Below are 21,444 nucleotides of genomic sequence, written 5' to 3'. Positions count from 1 at the left end.
AGAGGATTTTCTAAAGGAAGCTAGCTTGTATTCACGGAAAATATACGAAAAAGGCCATTCAGCCAGCCATACACCAGGACACGAGCTCGGATTGAACTACTAGCTTTCAGTGGTTTATCCGCTCGGCCTCTGGTAGGCCTATACAATATTATACTTTTTTTAATAAAAAATAAAATTTTTATAATGTTTCCCCAAAAATTTGGGTAAAATTTTAAAAAAGCCGCAAAGATATAGGCGGCAAAATATTTTGCGCATATACATTACTATAAAATTATTTAAATCCTCTAATTCTCACAGACGAATTCTCTACAATCTTTCTAAAAATAATTACAAGAAGTTAATTCCATTCTTCGCTTTCCCGTTTCGAAAGAGCCCTTTCAAAAGGCATATTTTTAATGAGCACTTTGAAAACCCGCACCGAAAGAAGAAATACAAAAAGGTCTAGTCCTATTCCCGATAGCTCAACGTAATTCGATCAGAGATCGGGCGCCCATGTTGTCAAAAAACAAATCAATCTCATTTTGACTCGCAAACATCATCCGAACGCTATACAAGCCACAGAATCCGTTTCACGTTTCGTAGGTTAATTATTTCAGCGAAATGACATGAAAAATTGGGATCAACCCGTTGGCAACAGCAACGTTTGTGTCTCTTGGGACAGCAGAGCAAACGTGGTTTGCCCAGCGAGATTGGGGTTAGTAGTTCAGACAGGGAACGCTCATTTAGCAGTAATGATTCGCAGGTTTTAAAAGAACGCGTTGTCAGTTGCTAGGTAAGATCTGAATATTTTCTGGCTGGTATTCAGAGCAGGTGTAGTCTGAAGGAAACCAAGGTGACACTTTAAAACACTTTTACTCACCCCCCCTCACTTCCGCATTTCTGGGGGTGGGTACACCCAGGTAAAATGCAAAACATCTCTTATGCAATTTGTCTTAAAAAAGTACGTAACTCCACTTAATTATAGTACTCTAACACGGCGACATTAAAAAAAATGCTTCCTTTTTTACCTTCACTTTTCAATACTTTAAGAATAAGTGTAGATAATTCAGAAATAATAATATTACATTCAACAAATTCATTTCGTTAACCTTGGAATATACTGCTTACCATATATTTATGTATATAAACTCACTTTTTTTAACAGACGGTTTGCTACTGAAGTTTAGGAATTGGTTTTTATACGAATCAAAATTGCTTACAATTAGTAACCCTTTGCGGCACAGTGCGTCCGGTTTGGATACACCTAAAATTTTCCTTCTGTACGCACAGAAAAATTGAATGAAAAAGGATTTATAGGTTTACTATAGGTTACTGTGAACCTTCTTTATTTATAGTAGATGGCAGCTCAACACAAACCAGTTCATATATTTTAGCCATGTTTAGTTTTTTAAGACCCTCATTTTTCACAAAGAAATTTTCCAGATTTTTTTTAGGGTATAAAAGGAACTGTTTGAAAGAAATTTCTCTCTTATCGTTTTAGCTGTATGCTAATCTCTTTATTCTATATTAGTTTTAAATTTTTACCTTGAAATCTTGCCTAAAATCAAACGGCGAACTCTACATGTTCCCAGACCGGGCTCACCGATAATATAGGACAACTGAGAGTCTGTATTCTTTGTTTCTCCGCATCTCCTCGGTCAGTTTATTGACAACAATGCTCGTTTCAGCACTCTTTTCGAAGCTCTATTCAATCAGTGTGTCACTTTGGGCACAGTGCTATCTTCACAAAAATTTACTTGTGTACTCCTCTAGGCCTAATTGGATTGCATGTGTATATATATATTGTATATATATACACATGCAATCCAATATATATATATATATATATATATATATCAAAAAGCCGACCTTTAAAAGGTAGCGTGCCGGAAAGGGTTAATTCGTTGCCAAAAATAATCAATCAAAAAATTCCAATAATTGAAATTAATGAAAGAATACTATTTTTTTTTATTTAATCCTAATGCGCATCAATGGAACTTCTCAATATCTCGATTCGGAACTTCCTAAATTCTTGCTCCACCAGTGGGTAAGTGTTTAAGACTGGTGAACGCTGGTAGTTCGTACCGGGTTCGAACTCAGGCTAACGAACTTGGTTGCATGGTTAGTTTTCATAGTTTTCCCCGTATCTAACGTGAATTAGAGCTAGATTTCCTTAGAAAGTCTTCTAGGCTGCTATCACTCCTCTTATTAGATAGCTCTCGTAGGCTTTGCCATATTCTAATAACCTTCTAGAAATTCTCAGAAGTCTGTCTCTGATATAGGCAATTCTGGTTAACCGATATCGTCTTTTATTTCATTGTTAACATCATCTTCGGTCCAATCCATAGCACAGCTGATTCAACACTTTTTGAACGATCAGACGATTGTTTCTAGCCAGTTAGTCATATTAACCCTTTGGGTACATTTCACGACTTAGCCTTGTGATGCATTTGTTTTGCCTAAGTTATGGATAATGATTCTTAATCGTCATTCAGACTAGAACAAAACTGAACATGTACATTCTTGTTCATGGCAAAAGTGATTGGTATCAGTTATAAAAGCAAGTTTCTTCCAGTACTTCAGTGAATGATGTTTGTGAAAAGTCAACAGAAGAATTTTTTCAAATAAATCCGTACCCTAAGGGTTAATAGTGATGTGGCACTCATCTTCAGCTCGTCTAACGGATCTAACTAAATTAGACGACAAATTATTACAACTTTTCACAAAGGACGAGATTAAATACAGGCTATGCAGGAGTTTCCCATTTTGGTCGAACTTTTCCAGTAAAATTTTACGTATGGCCATACACTCAGAAATATCCGCTATTCTTTCTACTACAGGAGGCAAAATGTTCAGGCAGTTACACTTTCATTAGTTCAGTCAGTCATGCGCATTTTCTTTTATATCGCAGAAATACATGTATTAAACTTAAAAACTATCATAAAAGCAAATTTACTTATACTCAAGCATGTGCAGACAAGCGGACACTAAAGGCATTTCAGAACGGCCCTTCTTATCATAAAAATTTAGAGTACTTATCTTGGTGCAATTTGGTGACTTTTTACAGATTAAAAGGTGCACGTTGCTTATTGGTACAAGCTGGCGGTTTTTTTTAACGTTTTACTTCCTTGTACGAAGTAAAGAAAGTATTGTAATCATGAAAAACTTTCGGTATCATATTTCAAGTAAAGTACCCATTTTAACCTCGCATAACTCAGAAACGAGTAGCCTTAGAAAGTTTTGTATATGGGATTGTTATAACATTTAGTTTCGTACCTCGCTTCATGGTTCCAATCGGCCGCACCAAACATATGTATATATATATATATATATATATATATATATATATATATACAAATTCAAAACAAAGTAATTAAAAGTAAATTAAAACGCCTATGACTTGCGCTAAAGCTGCAAAGTTATAAACTAATAATTCATAATAAATAGTAAGTTACTATTTATTATAGTTTAAATTCATAAGTAAAGTTAAATTAAATTAAAAAATTCTCTTGCGACATTGCTGCAAGGAATGCAATTTGAATTTAACAAACATTCTCTATTCGTAAAAGACAAATCTAAAGTTAATTAAATTTTAAATGAAATTGAGTTAAAAATAAATGATTAATTATTGCTGCGAACAAATCTACAATCCTGCCTTAATTATGTCTCCTGCCTGCTCAACAATTATTCACTTATGCATTTTTATAAATTTTTAGGATTAAAAAACAAAAATTTTTGGAATTATTATTATTTTTTCATAGATTTTTGATATTTGCACTTGATTTACATATGCTCTCAGAATTTAAATGATATTGTAGATTAGTTCGCAGCAATAAATAATCATTTATTTGTAATTCAATTCCATTTAAAATGTAATTAGCTTTAAATTTGCTTTATACGAATAGAGAATGTTTGTTTAATTCATAATATATATATAATACACTCATTCTGTTAGCCGAATGGGTGAGCTAAGATTTTTTATTCTTATATTTTAGTAATCTGCGTCTTTTTTGCTTTAAAATTGATTGAATTATGTTGTTAAGGTTTGTTTGCCTTTAGTTAAATCTGCATGCGATAATTGTACAATTATCGACAATTTAAAAGTTTAAATTGTACTAACCCTAACGAGGCTACTATTTGTTTATATTTGAAACTTGTAAGAGAACAGTGAATTAGGTTAGTTTGTGCACCAACTTTAGTGTCTTTTTGCCGAGTGAGACCAAAAGTAAACTTTCAATTTTGTGCACCGAAAAATTCGACTTTCTATCCTTGGCTGAATTGCTTGTTTTTGCGTACAAACACGAATTCTAATTGTAAAAATTGTTTTTTAACTGTAGTTGGTCTTTTATGTTTTTCTCTATTTTACAATTTTTAATGAAGATGCTTTGAGTTTTTGGTATTTTTGACTTGCCGCGAAGTCAGAACTGAATTAATTGAATGAGGAATATATCTCTGAGGAAATGGGTTTAACTGAAATGTAGCAAAAGATGAGTAATTTAATAGGCCGTACAAGGAAGTCATGTAGTGTACAGATCAGATATTTTTAAAACATGATTTCGAAACTATCAATATTTATTGTAAGTTGACAAACATTATCAACATATGAAAAGGAAACATACTTTAGCATTTAAAACATTGTAATTATTAAATACATATTACGTGATACGTTAGAAATAACACGCTTTTTTTCTCCAAATCTTTTTCTAATTTTTTGTACTGTTCTTCTTTTCGAGTATGTGGCAATCTGTTTACGCTTAAAAAAATCAGAATTGCAGAGATACAGCCTCCCGCCAAATCCAGTAACATCAGCTATCTAGCAAACGCATCTCCTCGTTGTTTGTTCCCTTTTTAGAGATTTTGGGTCAAAACTCTGTGTTATTGGAGAAATTTTACCTGAGTTTCTTCCATCGCTACCTAATTTTCCAACCTTCTATTTTAAAATTAAGATATAAAATATCACGATTTGTTTATAAAAGCCTTTAGAATGCAACAAAAATAACGCGGTACTTTTCCGTTTTGCCGGCGCAAACGATAAAATCGCCAATAATGGTATAACTGATGCCAAACGGAATATCTTCGCTGGTAACCTTTTACGCCTCAATTTCAAAACAAGTCGCAGCTATTTCTTATCAGATTGATCGTTTCTTGCAATATTGGAATACAATTACATAGAATTTTTACAAGATAGTTCAATTTTATGCCCTAAGACCATTCGCGGTAATTAAGTCAATTAGAATGCAATCACACCGCTCACCCGAAGGCGAAAATATAGAAAAGGCAAAGTCAAGGGTTAAATTCAAAGCACTGCGGTTTTACATAATTTCTGAGTAAGCTATTCGTACGAATTGAAATAATTTTTGCATTTTAACTTTTATTCCAAATTAAGATTTAACTTCAAATTAATGTAGATAATTACTGAGAGAATGAAATTTTTGTAGCGTTGTTTACGTGAGATGAGATCACTTGGGGTCAAGTGATACGAACCGGCGAATCAGGATATTGAACCATGAAACCATAGTAAATTCTTAAATTAATGTCTTTTTAAAAATTTACTGTCTTTCTTTATTGCGCTTTACAAATTTTTAAACCATATTAAAATGTTTATGCCTTAAAAATAAAAAATCTTAGAATTAACATTTGTTAACATTTTTTATGAGTATACTGCATATTGTCGTCAACAAACTCTGCTTGGCAAAATTCGCGCCGGCGAAACGGAAAAGTACCATGCGAAAATGGCGACTGAAGGATTGTTATGCGCATGGTTGCCAGAGTTTGGCACATTCTGAAAATTTGGCGACTTCTATTAAGATTGTTGTGATAACACGTAAGTACCAAATCGACCTCTTTAAAAATTTTAAACAAATAAGATGTACCATAATATTTACAATAATAAATAATAAACTTTAGATAATTCGTTTTTTCTTATGAAAACGTTTTCAGTGTTTCTTCATTTACAAATGTTTGGTACTTTTTCAGACAATATCTATGACACTGTGCAAAGCTATAGTGTTATTAAACTTGAAATTAAATTTGTGACTAATGTTACCGTCTAACAGCTTGCCTATATTTTTATAGTAAATTGTTCTTGCCTTTTCATCGGAGGCCTCAGTTACTTTCTCCCATTTTTTATGAACGGTATAAAGAAGAAGATCATGGCAAAGTAGTCGAAGGATACCTATGTACCAGAAGAGTTTTCATATCCATCTTATACCATCAATTTCCGCCACAAAGTCATTAGTCGCATAACTCATGTATACTTTTCTCATTTCTATTTTCGATAGGCTAGGTGGTATTCACGTTACATAAAGGGCAAGAAAACCACGAAAACTCACATGCAGCTAGTCTATTCATTCACTCGGAATTGATACAAGGGAAGTATCAGTGAGTTTTATCAACATGGTGACTAATAGCCCGTAACAAATTATTTAATTATCTATTTTGTCAGTAAAATAAATCTTACTGCAAGTATTTACAAGAAAATACAGCTGAAACGTCTAATAATAGAAACATTCTTCAAACTGTGCGACCGCAAACACTGAATTGTGGAAAGATGCTCGTTTCGTAATTTAAAATGAAGAGATGGTATTTTACTGAGCAGAACTGATACATTTCAAGAGATAAGAACAATTTCTAAGTGCTAAATACGATTATTAAGAAACACAGTATTTTATTCATAAAGTAAATGTCTCACAGCATAACATTACAGTTAACGCAGTAAAAATCGAGGTAAAATAATTATCACGGAAGTACAGAGGGCGTTTGCACATTTTTAGAACACGATTTCGATAAAGAATTTTTTTTAAAAATAATGTTTTGGAGGAAACATTTCTGGTAATAGCTTATTATTTGAAATGAGAAACATCGTCTGCAAATTTTAAATTTATATTTCTTTCATGTCGCATGTAAACAACCTGTGGATTGAAGGGTATGTTTCTGCGGTTTCCAAAGAGAAATATTCCTATTCCATACTTCAAAAACGTTGCGAAATGCACGGCATTAAAATCGCTTTGAGCAAAATAAGTAACATTATTAATCGAAAAGGGAAAAACAGTCAGTCATTACTTCTATATGGAAAGAAGGCATCAAACGAATAAAGGTACGTACTGTTTCTAGTGTTCCTAAAGCTGGTAACAAGAGAAAATCCGCCGACGCAGAAATCAATTGCAAAGCCATCAAATAAATTTGTAACAATAATAAGTAAAATAAAAAATTAAGATTTACAACTTAGAAAAGTTAAAAAATATAATGCTCACCAGCGCTTTTGCCGAAGCAAGTGACTCAGCGCAGAACAATTTGTAGAACACTGTACGAAAGCTAAGTTAAGAGGAGATAAATGGAAATATATTGTGACCTTTTGTGAGATCAAACATTTAAAAAATAGTCTTTACATTTTAAACGTTAATTAAATGGTCCCGAAATCGTTCTAAAACCATATAAATAGCCTCTGTATATTTACTACTCGAGAAGATAATTATTTAATAATTTATGACAAATACGAATGAGAATTTTCCTATGAGATAAACTCTTTTACGCAATGGATTAATGAGTGCAGGCTGATTCCCTTTCATTCGCCGAATTCTCCTTGTAATTAGCAATCTGCTTCAGCATTAAATCTCCGAAGCAGATTATGTGAAATCAGCTGTAATTCCTGACCACCCAATGGCAAACAAAGAATCCTTATTTAAACCTGCTAGAATGACACTCATTAGACTTTTCATTGAAAATAAATCTTAACCTCTAATAAGTAAGTAGACGAAGAAAACACGATGCTGCCCAAACTAGCAAGAAAAGAAAGTAGCAATTCAGTCTTAAATATATCTTGTGCAATCATCGGTTTCCCATCGAAACAAGAACTCTGTTCATTCGAAGCATATACACAAATTCTCAGTTCTAAAAGCTCAACTGCCAAGAATAAAATTAGGAGCAACACATTAAAAATAAATAAATAAAATAAAATATGAAAGCTTTCAGATTTTACAGTATTCCTAAAAGGGCGTTTTTTTAACGTTTTGTGTGTTACCTTTATTTATTAAATATCATGTTCTTCGCACTTAAACAATTAATTTCAGTTCAACAGCAATGTCTCAAAATAATTTTAAAATAACATATCTTTAGAATTTACGATGCACAGTCTCGCGCGCTGGAGATAAAAATGTTTTTCCCTCTTTTTTCTTCCCCCCCCCCAATCGTACAATTCTCCCATTGCTCGCTTTGAAATCGTTGAGTTTAATCAAAAATTTGTTGAAGTGTTACAAACAGGGCCGGATTTACGTATAAGCTACACAAGCTATAGCTTAGGGCCCAAAAGACCCCCCCAAAATATAGTATAAAAGGTATTAAAATATATTATAACAAAATTAAGGGCTCCATTTCTCAAATCTCTTAGAGCCTTATCAAGTCTAAATCTGGCTTTGGTTACAAAATATTAAACAGATAATAAAATAAATTTTAAATTCCAAATTAGCGCTTCCAGATGCCCATATTCGGTGGAGGACTACGTTATTCAAAATTGGATATTTCTAGGTACCATTGTTATATCACAATGCGAGAAACATACATGCATTTATACAGATTCTTCATTACTTAATTTCTTTAAATATAACACAGGGCGATAATATTTGTTGGCAACAATCTGAAAAGGGACACAACCTTTTAAAGGTTTCAACGCAAAATGCCAAAACGAAATTAACAGTCCTTCCGAGCGAATAACAACAGGCAGAGATGAGTTTCGATTACTTCTAAACAAGACTGATAAATATATATTCTTATTATTCTTTCTCTTAATTCAGGGGTTCTCATCAAACCTGTCTACTTCGATTAATGATTTTTATTTCAAATCTTAAGAATTTTAATGCCTCATTTCAGAATATAAACATTTTTTCCTATTTTATTTAACTAGCAGCGTAGTAATTGTTGCTTCCTTTGCATCATATTTCTTTTCTTTTCCTTTTTGCCTATTAATTGATCTATTTCCCAAAAAATACGGCGCAGTCATTTTTGGTCCTTGAATACGAAAGGCACATATAAAATCTTCTAGAACGAAAGGAGATTTTTTTAACATTGATTTAACACGGAATGTTTTCTAACTTTAATTTTCAATATAAGATCATAAGAAACAGTCCATGCGAAATTTTAATACAAGCATATTTTTTTCGTCATTATAATAAATGGTAACTTAAAGGAACTGCAGTGCAAACTAAAATACAAAACTTATACAATAAAATTAGACACTGACTCAGATTATTTTCTGTAGCTTATGGCATAAAAGTATAAACACTTACCATAACGCGTCATGTTTATCCAAGGCGTTTCATTTCTATTCACTTTCACTATAAGTTCGATTTATCTGGGAGAAATGGCAAATATCACCTTATATATCAAAACGGACTTCTTCAAATTAGAATGCGTTCCTTACTCGCTTACCGTTAATGAAAATAACCAACATTTTTCGGAAAAGCAGAAACGCAGTGAGAAATGATAAACAAAGTTTCAAAACACTCAAATGATTATGAATTACTGAACGAATTGCGAAGAATTTCTCAGGTACAACTTTTGTGCAGCAGCTCCGTTTGATTATTCAGCAGGTGTTTTCCTTGATGATGATCTGAAAGGACTTGAAATGCATTAAAGTTCCATAAATTTGTTATACATTCACGAGCGATTATCACGTGAATAATTCTCTAAGCATCACACGCAATAATCTGCAAGGTGTGGAACGAAATATTAATTGCACAAAACTAAGGAACAACGTTGATCCTAAAGCTAAAATTAGCACTGAAATTTCTGTAACTTATTCTTAATGGTCACAATTATGTACAGAATCAGGAATTATACGTTCACAAAATCATCACATTAATATTGTTATGAATTTTGTATACATGTAAATAATTTTAATGAAATTATACAAGTGATGTGATATGTATGTGAAATTGCAGTATCTTTTGTGTAATGCAACAAGAAATGGCCTAAGAAAGGGAAGACGTGTTGAAAAAGCAAGATTATAGGGCCAAGTCTTTTCAACATTGAAGTAAATGACTAACTCGCTAAACTGGCGAGACATCGCCAAGGTGTAGATAGTTTGGGGCGACTTAATTTGTCGCCGCAAATCGCCAAAACTCACTAGACTTGACGACCATTTGGCGACATTTGGGTTCGGTCCCTGTATAACTGCAATTAGGACTGTAATTGATCCCTGTATGTAACTGTAACCGCATCCGGCCCTTACATGTAACTTTAACCGAATATACCTTCCAGTAATTTCTAGAAGTGGAAGGTGGTAGAAATTTCTCGGCGGTCGGGGAAAGCTATAAAAGCCCGATGAAAACATTAACTGAGTTCAGAGCTGACTTTAGATTATTAAGAAATCTTCGTGAGAGCTTCGCCTCTTAGATGCGCTTTACAATGCGTTATGTTTAACGTACGTAGCGAGTAATTTGAAGTAGCAACTACTGATTGTGCTCTGTTATACTGAGAAGAGCTGTACGATTTGTGGCAAGTTCCAGAACTGTAAAGTGTTCCGTTTGGGTAAATCAATTTTATGAAGCCATCATTGGCTCTGTGTGCATTCAATCCATTGCAAACCCCTAAGCAAGCAAAAATAGTAAATATGTAATTAAATAACAGGCTTGTAAGAAAAATATCATTCCTCCCTGCGTGCTCTCGTTGTGTAAGAGGTTAGCACGTTCATCTAGCAAGTGAAAGATTCATGGAAGAGATATTCCACAATTATAACTAAAGAAAATCTGAAAGTACATTCTCAAAATCTCTTTCTTTACCTGATCCTGATGTCACAATTAGACGGATAAGACTCCTGAAGGATCCTGAAGAAGATGCACCACTTAGATCAAACCATAGCTGAAAACAAACTGACTGAGCTAGCTAAATTGAATGCTCAGAACTAAAACTACCCATTGTGCACTGAGGAAACGTGAACTATGTGATAATTTAATAATAGTTAACAATGAATTTTTAATTAATCTGTATAAAATTATACTTTTAGCATTAAATCTTGCTTCCAATTTATTCCATGAAAGGATTAATTTAGCCCATTCATAATTCTAATTAGTTTATACAGCATTACCGATCTTCGGAACTCATGAGATTGTAGCGTTTGCTAGGTTTCCCAGACAGGAAATACAAAAGCAACTGATGCCATTGCTGGGTTATAACTCTAGACTTCCCGATTGCCACCCAGATGTCATACCAATTACTTTACGGAGGCAAGTGGGAACGAGCGGTAAAACTGCTTACGTTTTCTCCCACGTAAGAGGCGAGCCTGAAGGCCAGGTATAGTCGCCAAATCCAAAGTAGAGATGAATTACCATCTACCACATTTTAGTTAGGGTGACATTCGTATAATCGTTATGCTTATCTCGGGAAGAAACATAAAAAATTAACGATCTTCTCTCAAGCATTCGAACTCAGAACCTCCCGATTGCTAGTCAGATTTACTTCAAATCTTGACTAACACTGAAAGATTTAAAGATTACACCATGAAGAAGCACAGTAAGAAAGGAGAAAATTCTATAAAAGATGTGTTTAGGAAAAAAAAAAAAAAACACTCTGCTTTCTTGACCGTGGGCACCAGAGAGTAAGCATATGCCCTGAACAAGTGGTCAGCTTGTCGCAGGACCCCCATTGGTTAGTTCCCAAGCGAACTTGGTACTCATTTTATCGACCCAAGTGATGGAAATCAAGGGATGAAAGGCTGAGTCGACCTTGCCCAGCCCGGGAATCGAACCCCGGACCTGTGGTGGCGCTTGCGATGCGCTAGCCACTGCACCATTGGGCCTCATCATATAAAGATGTGTTTAAGATGGATTATATTTGTCGGTAAGCGTTTAAGTAACGAATGCGATAACGTTTAAGCTTTTTCTGACTGAAGTGTAAATAAAAGTTAAATACCAGTTTTCGGTATTGCTAAATTAACAAGGTTAAAATTAATCATTTCTATGACCTGGTAGTCAGAAGAAATAATCCTGTGTGTGCAATATATATCTGTAATCCAGTATATCTACTGCAATATACACAGTAGTAATCTTATACGAAATAACATATGTCGTTGTCAACTACTACTCTTCCAAGCAAAAAATGACCCAAGGGCAAGCTGCAGTAAAACGTTGTAACGAAACTCCTGTGGTTACATAAACGACACCTTTCAAGGATATGAAAAAGAAATCGTATAGTATGGAATGAAGAAACGAAATCACCACATAATTTTTTCTTCATTAGTATTTCTGGAGGGCAGCGATCCTTGAACTGCAATTCGGGGGAACTCAGCAGCTGGCAAAAGTTGTAATGAATGGAAACATTCGGGGAAGAGATGTTTGATGTGCAGCGCGGCGGTTGCGAAAAAAGAAGTAACGAACTCTTTTCTTTGGATCTTCTGATAGGTGGGACTAATTGCCGCACGTGTTCATCTCCGTGGATGGTTCTGTGACGGGAGATTAGGAAACCTTGTTGCTAGGCGAGTGTTAACATATGCCACCGTAGTTCTCCTCTCGGTGATGGATTAACCGAAATTGATAACATTGTTTGTTGAAAACGCTCCTTGGAAAGTATAAAGTCTTGGAAACTCTCTCTGAAACTTCTAGAGCTGAAGATTAATTCTAATTTTAAACATTACATAATCTTGAAGGACTTCTGGACTCCCGATAATGCCTCTTACCAACTCCCGATAATGCCTCTTACCAACGAGATGTTTAAGTTTACTAAAATCTCTTCCAATTAACGTTCTAAGGCAACGTTAGTCCTACAGAACCCTTGAAATAACATTCGCTTCTGAGGATTTATGTTATTTGATTATGGCAAACCACACGAGGGCTTTCTGCCTAAGGAATGGGACTCCTTCGTGGAGGACTTCCTAATGGAAACTGCCTCGCATTCACGTAATAGATGAGGAAAACCTTGTCTCTGGGGATCTTATCATAAAAATTATTATCATTTCTTACCCTTTGGTTAATATTTCTGGAGGAATCCCTGGTGACGTCTAGCAGAACATGAGGCTTCGACGGAACCCAGACGAGAAATATTTTCTTATTAATCTCCCTAAAATATATCCTAAGTGTCCGATCAAGAATATTTATATACCATGCTCATGTTCTTATACAACGATGTTTGGTCAGGTTAATTGATGACAACAAAGCAACTAGAGGGCGATCTGCTTACTGGGAATGATGTCTTCGTGGAAGACGTTTTAGAGGAAACTGGTTCGTATCCACATTGCACATTGGAGAAACAACGAAAACATTCATGCAGCCAATCCGTTTCCTCAAATTCAACCTAAGTCAAACTACCAGTATTCAACGAATTTACCATTCGGCCGCTGGTGAGAGTCTACTCATTACAGAGTATAAGAGATGATAATATGCCATTTTTACCACGCATTCCAGTATTATAAATAAGCACAGTTGGGATGAAAATGTTTTCTTCGTATATTTCAGCATCGATTTTAGCGAACATGAACATTCAAATCCAAAGCAAGGAAAGAGGAAAAAATTTACTTTCCGGAAAAATAAAATATTCGTTATTTCTTATCACTTACAAATCTATTACCAAAACACAGTTACGTAAAAGAATTAGTTCTCCAAACTCTTTTTTACTCTCTTAGAATACGAAAGCGGAAAAAGAGCCCCACTCGTTTTTTATATAAAGTTTTCGGAAAGTGATAACATCTAGATTAATGCTTTGGTAAACGGCCAAAACAAACTTGCCAGAAAGAATGGATCCCCCAGAAGCTCTATTCTGTAATAGAAAAGTGAATCATCCCTTTCCTACCTTCTCTATTATTCGTTCTTCGTATCTCTATTATTCGTACAAGTATTACTTTATTGTTGGGAGGTAGTATAAATAAACGGTAAAACTAGATTTCCGTGGCTAGTGATGATTTCATTGTTCAAGACAAAAGCCGTTGAATATAGTTACTTTATCGTTACAGTATGTATTAAAATGACTACATAAAATGATTCTATGTAAATTTCAGCCAATGTTTCGATAAAAAGGATAAACTATTTTCTCCGCTGCAAAACATTGAAAATTTCTTTACCTAGCCATTATCCATTATATTCTAATTATTAAACATTATTCGTATTTATTAGCCCAAAGGGTCGTTAGCCCAGAAGGGCTATTATTGCGTCGAATCACTATAAACGGTGTATCACTTTTCAAATTGTTGCCACAAATGTTAGAACCCTACATTATATTTAAAGAAATTGAATAATGAAGAATCTGCATAAACGTATATATGTTTCGTTCAATGTGATAAAACAACTGCATCTAGAGCGATCACATTTTGAATAACGTAATGCTCCACCCGAATATGGGCATCTGGAAACGCTAATTTGGAATTTGTTTTAGTAACTATTTCATGTTTTGTAAAGCTTTAAAGAATTTTTGATTAAAAAATTCAACGATTTCAAAGCGAGCTATGGCACCATCCATATGGAAAAACGAAAATTATTTTTATCCCCAATCGCGAGAGACTGAGTACGGAAAATTCTGAAGATAATCTCCTTTTTGAATTATTTTATGATATTACTGTTGAATTGAATTTTATTGTTTAAGTGCGAAGAACATGATATTTAATAAATAGAGGTAATATATAAAATGTTAAAAAAAAAAAGCTCCTTTGATCGTAATATAAAATCTGAAAACTTCCAGATTTTTTTCCCTTCTTGTAATTTGGTTCTAAATGCTTTTTGCGTTGTTAAACATTCGTTTTCCTTTATTTATTTATTTTTAATAATAATTGCTTTCGTTTACGTTTATTTATTTATTTTTAATAGTTTTTTTTAAATAGTTCTACGTTTGTTTAGTATACATTTTACTTCATTTCTGTGACAATTTAGTTTATTTTTTCATGCTCATTTCATGTAGATTTTCCGAGTCGAATTTTATGACAGCTCAAACTGTAAACGCGGATATGGGATCATATCTTCTTGCTAGGTTTTAGCAGAAATTTATGGCACGTCACAATTTAATGAAACCTCGTTTTTCAAATAAATTTTTCTTGAAACTTCCAAAAGTACTTACCCACTACCTTGAGCAATCTTACTAATATGTGATTGGCTAGGAGTTAATCAGAATCGTGCGAATGTTTTAAATTTCATGCTTGCCCTTTTTTTTTTTTTTTTTTGGATGCGCGACAATTTGTATGAGATAAAGTCGTAAATTTTAAAAGCACTAATTTAAATCCTAGACCTCTAACTTGGCAAGATTATCAGACGCAACGTTTGAAATTGTTCGCGTGATCCTATGCCCAAAGTGATCCAGATTATCAGTTCATTTTCACCGCGAACCTCATTTTTCACAATGCCCAAGAGAAAACTCCCGGTCTGGTAAAATAAGAGATTTTAGCTGGCTATGAGATAATTCTATTTCACCCAGGCCGACGTCCTGATAATGAATGATCCAACGCGTCTCACGCGTGATCGCCTAGTTAAGCAATTTTCTAACTTGTTCAACGAAATTCTACCACTCAGTATCTTCCACTTGCTCGCTACCAGGAAATAAGAAGATGCACAGCATGTCGATGTATACACGGAAGTTAATTCATTTCAACAAATTAAAAATGCCCAGAAGTCTTGGTACTGTAGCAATTTACACAACCGTTTACATGTGAACGTGGTCTCATCCACAAAGCGTTTTAAGTGACTAAATTAAACAAAGTCGTTTTCAGAACATTTTACATATTACACGCATAACAGAAATGAATCAATTAATGAAATTACTGAAATTACTTATTATTATTGAATTAATGAAATCAATATGTATTTTACTAGTCCTATATGATGTTATTGTTACAAAGTTTTGTATATATGTAAATACCTTTAGTGAAGTTTTATTTAAAATTGTAGTATCTTTTGTATAATGTAACATGAAAATATTACGAGTAAGTTCTACCGGAAAAATAAGATTACAGGGAAAGTTAATTTAACATTGAAGTGAATGGCTATCTCGGTAAATTGGCGAGATATCGCCAAGATGGTGACGGTTTAGCGACTAGTTCTTGAATTCAACAATATAAACATGCACTACACGCTTACTTGCTTCAAATTAATTATTATAAAACTAATGATAAATATGTACCATACATTCATCCTGATTAAGCTTTGTACAATATACGAAGTCTAACAGAATGGATGGTCAGAAATCAAAGGGATGATAGAACATGGAATATGTAAGAATTTTCGTGCGATGAAATGTGAAATATGAACGAGGAAACATAGAACATGGAGAACAAAAAGTCGCTTTAATCAGGAATATGTACAAAAATTAATAATACGATATTAAAAAAATTGTGTAAATGAACTGCGACACGCGAGTCCCAACAACGACGGACTGGTTGACATACACTTTGGAAGATGCCCGTCATGTCACATATTTCTGCAGCAGTGACTCTAATTCTGACGACAAAGTCTTCAAGAAAAATTTGCTTAACAAGCATCTCATAAAATCCGTCATCGTTGTGATGCATGTAATGCAGCAGTTGGTCGTTCATTTCAACAGTTCTATCAAATATATATTATTATATTATAATATTCGCAATTAATATTTATAAGATAAAATTTCCGTTTGGCACGTTCTTCACATTTAGTGTATTTCTGATTTGTTATTTGAAATTCTCCTTTTCGCTGTGTTCTATCATTCCTTAAAATTTAACCATCAATTCTTCTACACACTGCATACATATACACAAAGTTCACTGCATAAATTTACAAGGTTCTGGTGAATACATTCATTGTATGAACTAATACACCCATTGCGTGTTTCCATACATTATTTACTTGCTATTTACACGATTTCGATGTGCGTTCATATGTAACTAATGATCCTGATTAACAATATGTACATGATGGAACTGAGTTCAAGCAAACGTGCATTATACAGTTCATATTTACAGTTCTGTAACAGAAAAATAGTTAATTAAAGTAGTTAAAACATTTTCATTGACCTGAAGTTCTTTACTATTGTTCAACTGCTTTATAAAAGGTATTTATTCGCTCGTTTTATATATTTTTCATATTGAAGTAAAAAAAATTAAACGTATAAATAAATTAACAACTAGCTTATATTTACTTCACCTGTAAAGATTTGACTATCCTTCTGGAAAACTATTTTCTGGATAATTTTAGTTCTACTGGTTTGGCATTAATGAAAACAAGGAATTTAACAGCAAAATATTTAGATACGCAAATTTCTTTAACGTATAAATTTTATTTAATTTTTCTGAATGTTGAATATCAACTTTGGTAATATATCTTTTTTTCGTATGCTGTGCTTTCGAATCATTCGATTGTCGCCGTTTTGTCTACCTTCCCGTAGGCTATAGACGAGGTTAATCTATTAGGAAATTCGAAGATGTTGACACAGATACGTTAACTAATTCCTTTTACTGAATATAAAATTAAACTGAAAAACAAATAAACGAACATAAATACAATGATGAAATGAAAAACAGATTTGCGACTAAGCAAAAAAAGCAACATATTATTAAAATAAAAATACAATAAAAACAAATAAATGAAGATTAATGTTAATTTATGCAAACTCATTATGTTTATTATGCGGGTAAATAATATCATTTTTAGCCACGCCATTTCATTAAATTAGCAGTCACCGTTTAGTTAGTTTGAAAAACATTAATTAGAAGGCCAGAGAATTTCAAATATTAAATAAAGAAAGTAAAATAAGTAAATTTTAAAAAAAAAGTGAAAATATGAAAGGTTTCAGATTTTCACGGTCGCCCAAAAGGGTTTGTTAGTTTTTTTACGCTCTCGCTGAGGTTGCAGTCCGCTGTTACACTCACTCCTACTAAACCATTTTATTTTTGTCTTTCCAGTTTTATTATGAAGCATCATTTTGTTCGTACTTACACCATATAGAATTTAACAGAAAAAGGACAAAAATTTTCAAAGCAGCATAGCAGTATATATTTCGAATTCAGCATAGCAGTACACATTTAGAATTACTAATTGTTGGCACACATTTTTCTGTTTTTTCAGTATTTTCTCAGTCTGTCATATCAGTGTTCAATTTTCTTATTAAGATGGCTTTACAAAACATTTTTTGGTCCTTTTATTATTAACGCTTTGTGTGTTTACTTTATTTATTAAATTACGTTCCTGGCGCTTATTATTACGTTCTTCGCGCTTATGCAACATAAATTTCGATTCAACAGCAAAATCACAAAATATTTATAAAACAGCATATCTTTAGAATTTCCGATAGACACTCTCGCGCGCTGGAGTTAAAAATGTGTTATTCCCTACAATGTTGCCACTGCACGCTTTGAAATCGGTGAACTTGAAAACCAAAAATTATTTAAAGTTTCACAAAATATGAAATAGATAATAAAGCAAATTTGACTTTGAAAATTCGGGCTTCCAGGTGCCTGGAAACCTCCAGGAGACGGACACTAATTTGTTTCCTTCCTCCTTACAAGGGATTGCTCTTATTTTCCGGACCTTGAGGTGTTCTGCAGTTCCTTCGTACCCGGCCTTCAGCACCGCAGTTCCAGCATTTAAGGGTCGGTTTCTTGTCACTCCTATTCCGTCTCCAGGCATTGACTTATCTGGCTAAAACATCTAAACGTGCAGTCAATTGATCCTCTGGCTCTTTGATTTGACCAGCTTTCGCTGGGTAACAGTCTCTATGAGTTGTTTGTTGGGCAGCCTCTAATTTCACGGTATTCAATAAAGTTCTTTTTAAATCCTTGACATCCGCCATTCGCAGGACTTTCTGTATCTCAGGATCCCGAATGCGATCGATGAAGAACTGCAGGGACAGGACAGGATTTCCTTTGTCTCTGATGAGAAGCTCAAAAACGCGAGATGAGACAGCTTTTCAAAATCTGTGGCCAGCATCTGCAGTGTTACCGTGGACTTTTGTTGGCGCCACTGCGTCTCTTGTCAGAGAACCGGCGAGATGCAAGGCCATAGCTTTGGAATCCCAGCTTTGAAATCCCATCTGTTCGCGTCCACCACTATACACAGAACTGTCTTATACACTTGTCAGGAGGTCTTCCTATCATGTGTGCTTTAGAGAGGTACGACAAGGCATGTATAAAAATTTAACACCACCAGAATCGTTTCCTGCTGTCGCTATGAGTTTCTTTAAAGTGTCAACTTCTTTCTTCCTCTTGACCTGCTTCAATCTTTTTTTTGAACAGCTTCCATCTCTTTTTAACGGAATTTTGGCCCGCTTTGATCACTTCTTTAACGGAGTTGAAGGCTCCTTCCATTTTTTCTTGGAATGCAGCAAAGGTAATCACAAGCTGTCTTAGTTGCTCATCCATCCCTCTTGTAACCGGCATTCTACTTCTGACACCCAAAATTGTTGCGTGCGTACAGATTAAATGCCTTAAGATTTCTGGAGCTTTCCAAAAAATAATAATAATCATACAACTCTTCACAATATAATAATACAATCAGTAGTTATATTAGAATTGTAAAGAAAGTTAAACACACAACTCAATGCAAGGCGCATCTAAAGAGCGAAGCTATCTGAGTATTCAAACCGTACTAACAACTTAAAAGATCTACTAAGAAACTGACGCTCTCCTAGGTGTTATATAGTTTTCTTCCAGCCGTCGAGATATTTCTATTACATTCTGCTTCTAAAAATTCCTGGAAGGCATATGAGGGCAAGGTCCGGTTACAGTTTCATATGCAACCAATTATAGTTATTCAATTACAATACCTACTACGGTAATACAGGGACCGGACCAAATTGTCGCCAAGTCTGGAGACTTTTGACGATTTCTCACCAAATTTAGAGATAATATTAGTCACCAAACCCATTGTCAGCTTGGCAATATCTCGCCAATTTAGAGAGATAGCCTTTACTTAATGCTTAATAGACTTGCTCCTATATTCTTATTTTTAGCAGAGCATCGTTTCTCTCAGCTTTTCATGTTATATTATACAGAAAATTCAAACACTATCCATATAACTGAAATAAAATCATCTATCTATGTACAGAATTTGTAACATTGCCCCTTTTCCAAGGACTGCACATCCCAGGTAGTACAATCTTTGAACAGGAAGGCATACTTACAATTAAGAAAAACAGTACTGATAGTGCAATACTAAAACAATAATTTCAATAAATAACAAATCAAACCTAAGTCAACAAATAAATGCATATATTTACAAATTTATGTACAAATAGGACTATTGATGGTTTTAGTATACTACTTACGTAATATACACTACGAGGATTACGTACTATGGCTATAGTAAGGCGCTAGCCTGTCTTAATGAACGACTTTAGGCTTAGAATTGGATGACTTACGGATCCAAATTACGACGTCGTTCAGCCTTGTTTAGGGCTATGTAAGGACCATCCCAAGAGGAATGTAGTTTAGAAGACGTTTAGAATTCCTTCCCGTCGAATCGGATTCCATAACCACCCTTGTCACCTTCGTTGAATCGATATCCTGTAGCGCTGGTGTGGTATCGGCTCTTCATCTTCTTTGTCGCCAAGTAGACTCACTCTCGTGCGAAACTAAACGTGCATTACTTCAAACCGTGCCTGGAGATGTATGTACTCCTCCACGTGATAAAGGCGCATACGAAGGAGATATCACAAGCAAGACGAAGGTCTTGACAGAAGAATATCTTTGCTCAAGCACTTTCCACAAATGGGATCCTTTTTCCCAATATTATATGACTGTGGTCTCAGACTGGTGTCCCGAGAATATATTTCTCATAAAGTAATTCGTATTATTTTCTTATTATTATTTCCAATGGCTGGCCAAAAAGTTACAAAGAACTAAAATCTTAGTAACAGAGGCCACAAACAATAGAGCTAGGAATAGAAAGACCCTTCGTTCTCGCCTCCCAATATCTCGACTTTTTTGCAAGACCACCAAGAGTCCCACATGGGAGAAAGTGGTTCCTGTCCATTTCTTCTCTAGAATCACAAAGTGGGCAAATAGAAATGTTTGAAATGCCTATGTGGTGTAGATGGGCGGCAAGACAATCATGTCCTGTAGACAGACGGAAAGCCGCAACTGCATTGTGTCTTGGACTATCGGGAATAACAGAGGGACTAGCCTTTTAAGGCTGTACACGAGTCTCGTAAAATATGAGAGGTAAATAATTTTTTTAAAAGCAGGTTAATCCTCCAATAAAAACGGCTGTATTAGAATGATGTATTTGTATTACTATAATATTAATTATTAAGACAAGAATTTGAAGAAAGATATAAGATTTTTAATGATTCCGAGTCTAATTGTCTCAGAAGATCTATAAATTGAGCTGACGAATTTACAGTATGATACAAATCTTATTCAAAGATCTGAAGATAGAGATTCGTTTTATCTTTTTTCCTACTTTTAAGAGATAAAATGCCTTCTGTCACGAGTTTTTGCAATACAAATTTTGCATGTAAACAATTTATTCCGCTGTAGAAAATTAATTAATTTAAAAACAGAACCGGACTGGCCGATGAGTATCTACAATT

The 21,444-nt window shown here is 34.2% G+C and overlaps 1 protein-coding gene across 2 annotated transcripts in view; it reads right to left on the bottom strand.

Annotated features, from left to right (window-relative positions):
* Positions 1–21,444, bottom strand: part of LOC118185458 (uncharacterized) — a 272,436-nt gene that overhangs the window by 166,580 nt on the left and 84,412 nt on the right. The window contains exon 1 of one of the 2 annotated variants that reach the window (XM_085813560.1): positions 9,261–9,387. The exons of the other annotated variant lie outside the window; for it this stretch is intronic. Within the exon in view, the coding sequence (XP_085669686.1) occupies positions 9,261–9,273 (13 nt within the window). The 5' untranslated portion in view covers positions 9,274–9,387. Of the gene's footprint in view, positions 1–9,260; positions 9,388–21,444 lie in introns of those variants that run through there. 2 annotated transcript variants of the gene reach the window in all.

Source organism: Stegodyphus dumicola, chromosome 3 (genome assembly GCF_044657685.1).
Source record: "Stegodyphus dumicola isolate Sdum_Otavi_A_Nest chromosome 3, ASM4465768v1".
Classification (NCBI taxonomy): domain Eukaryota; kingdom Metazoa; phylum Arthropoda; class Arachnida; order Araneae; family Eresidae; genus Stegodyphus; species Stegodyphus dumicola.
This window is presented reverse-complemented; position numbering and strand designations above follow the sequence as displayed.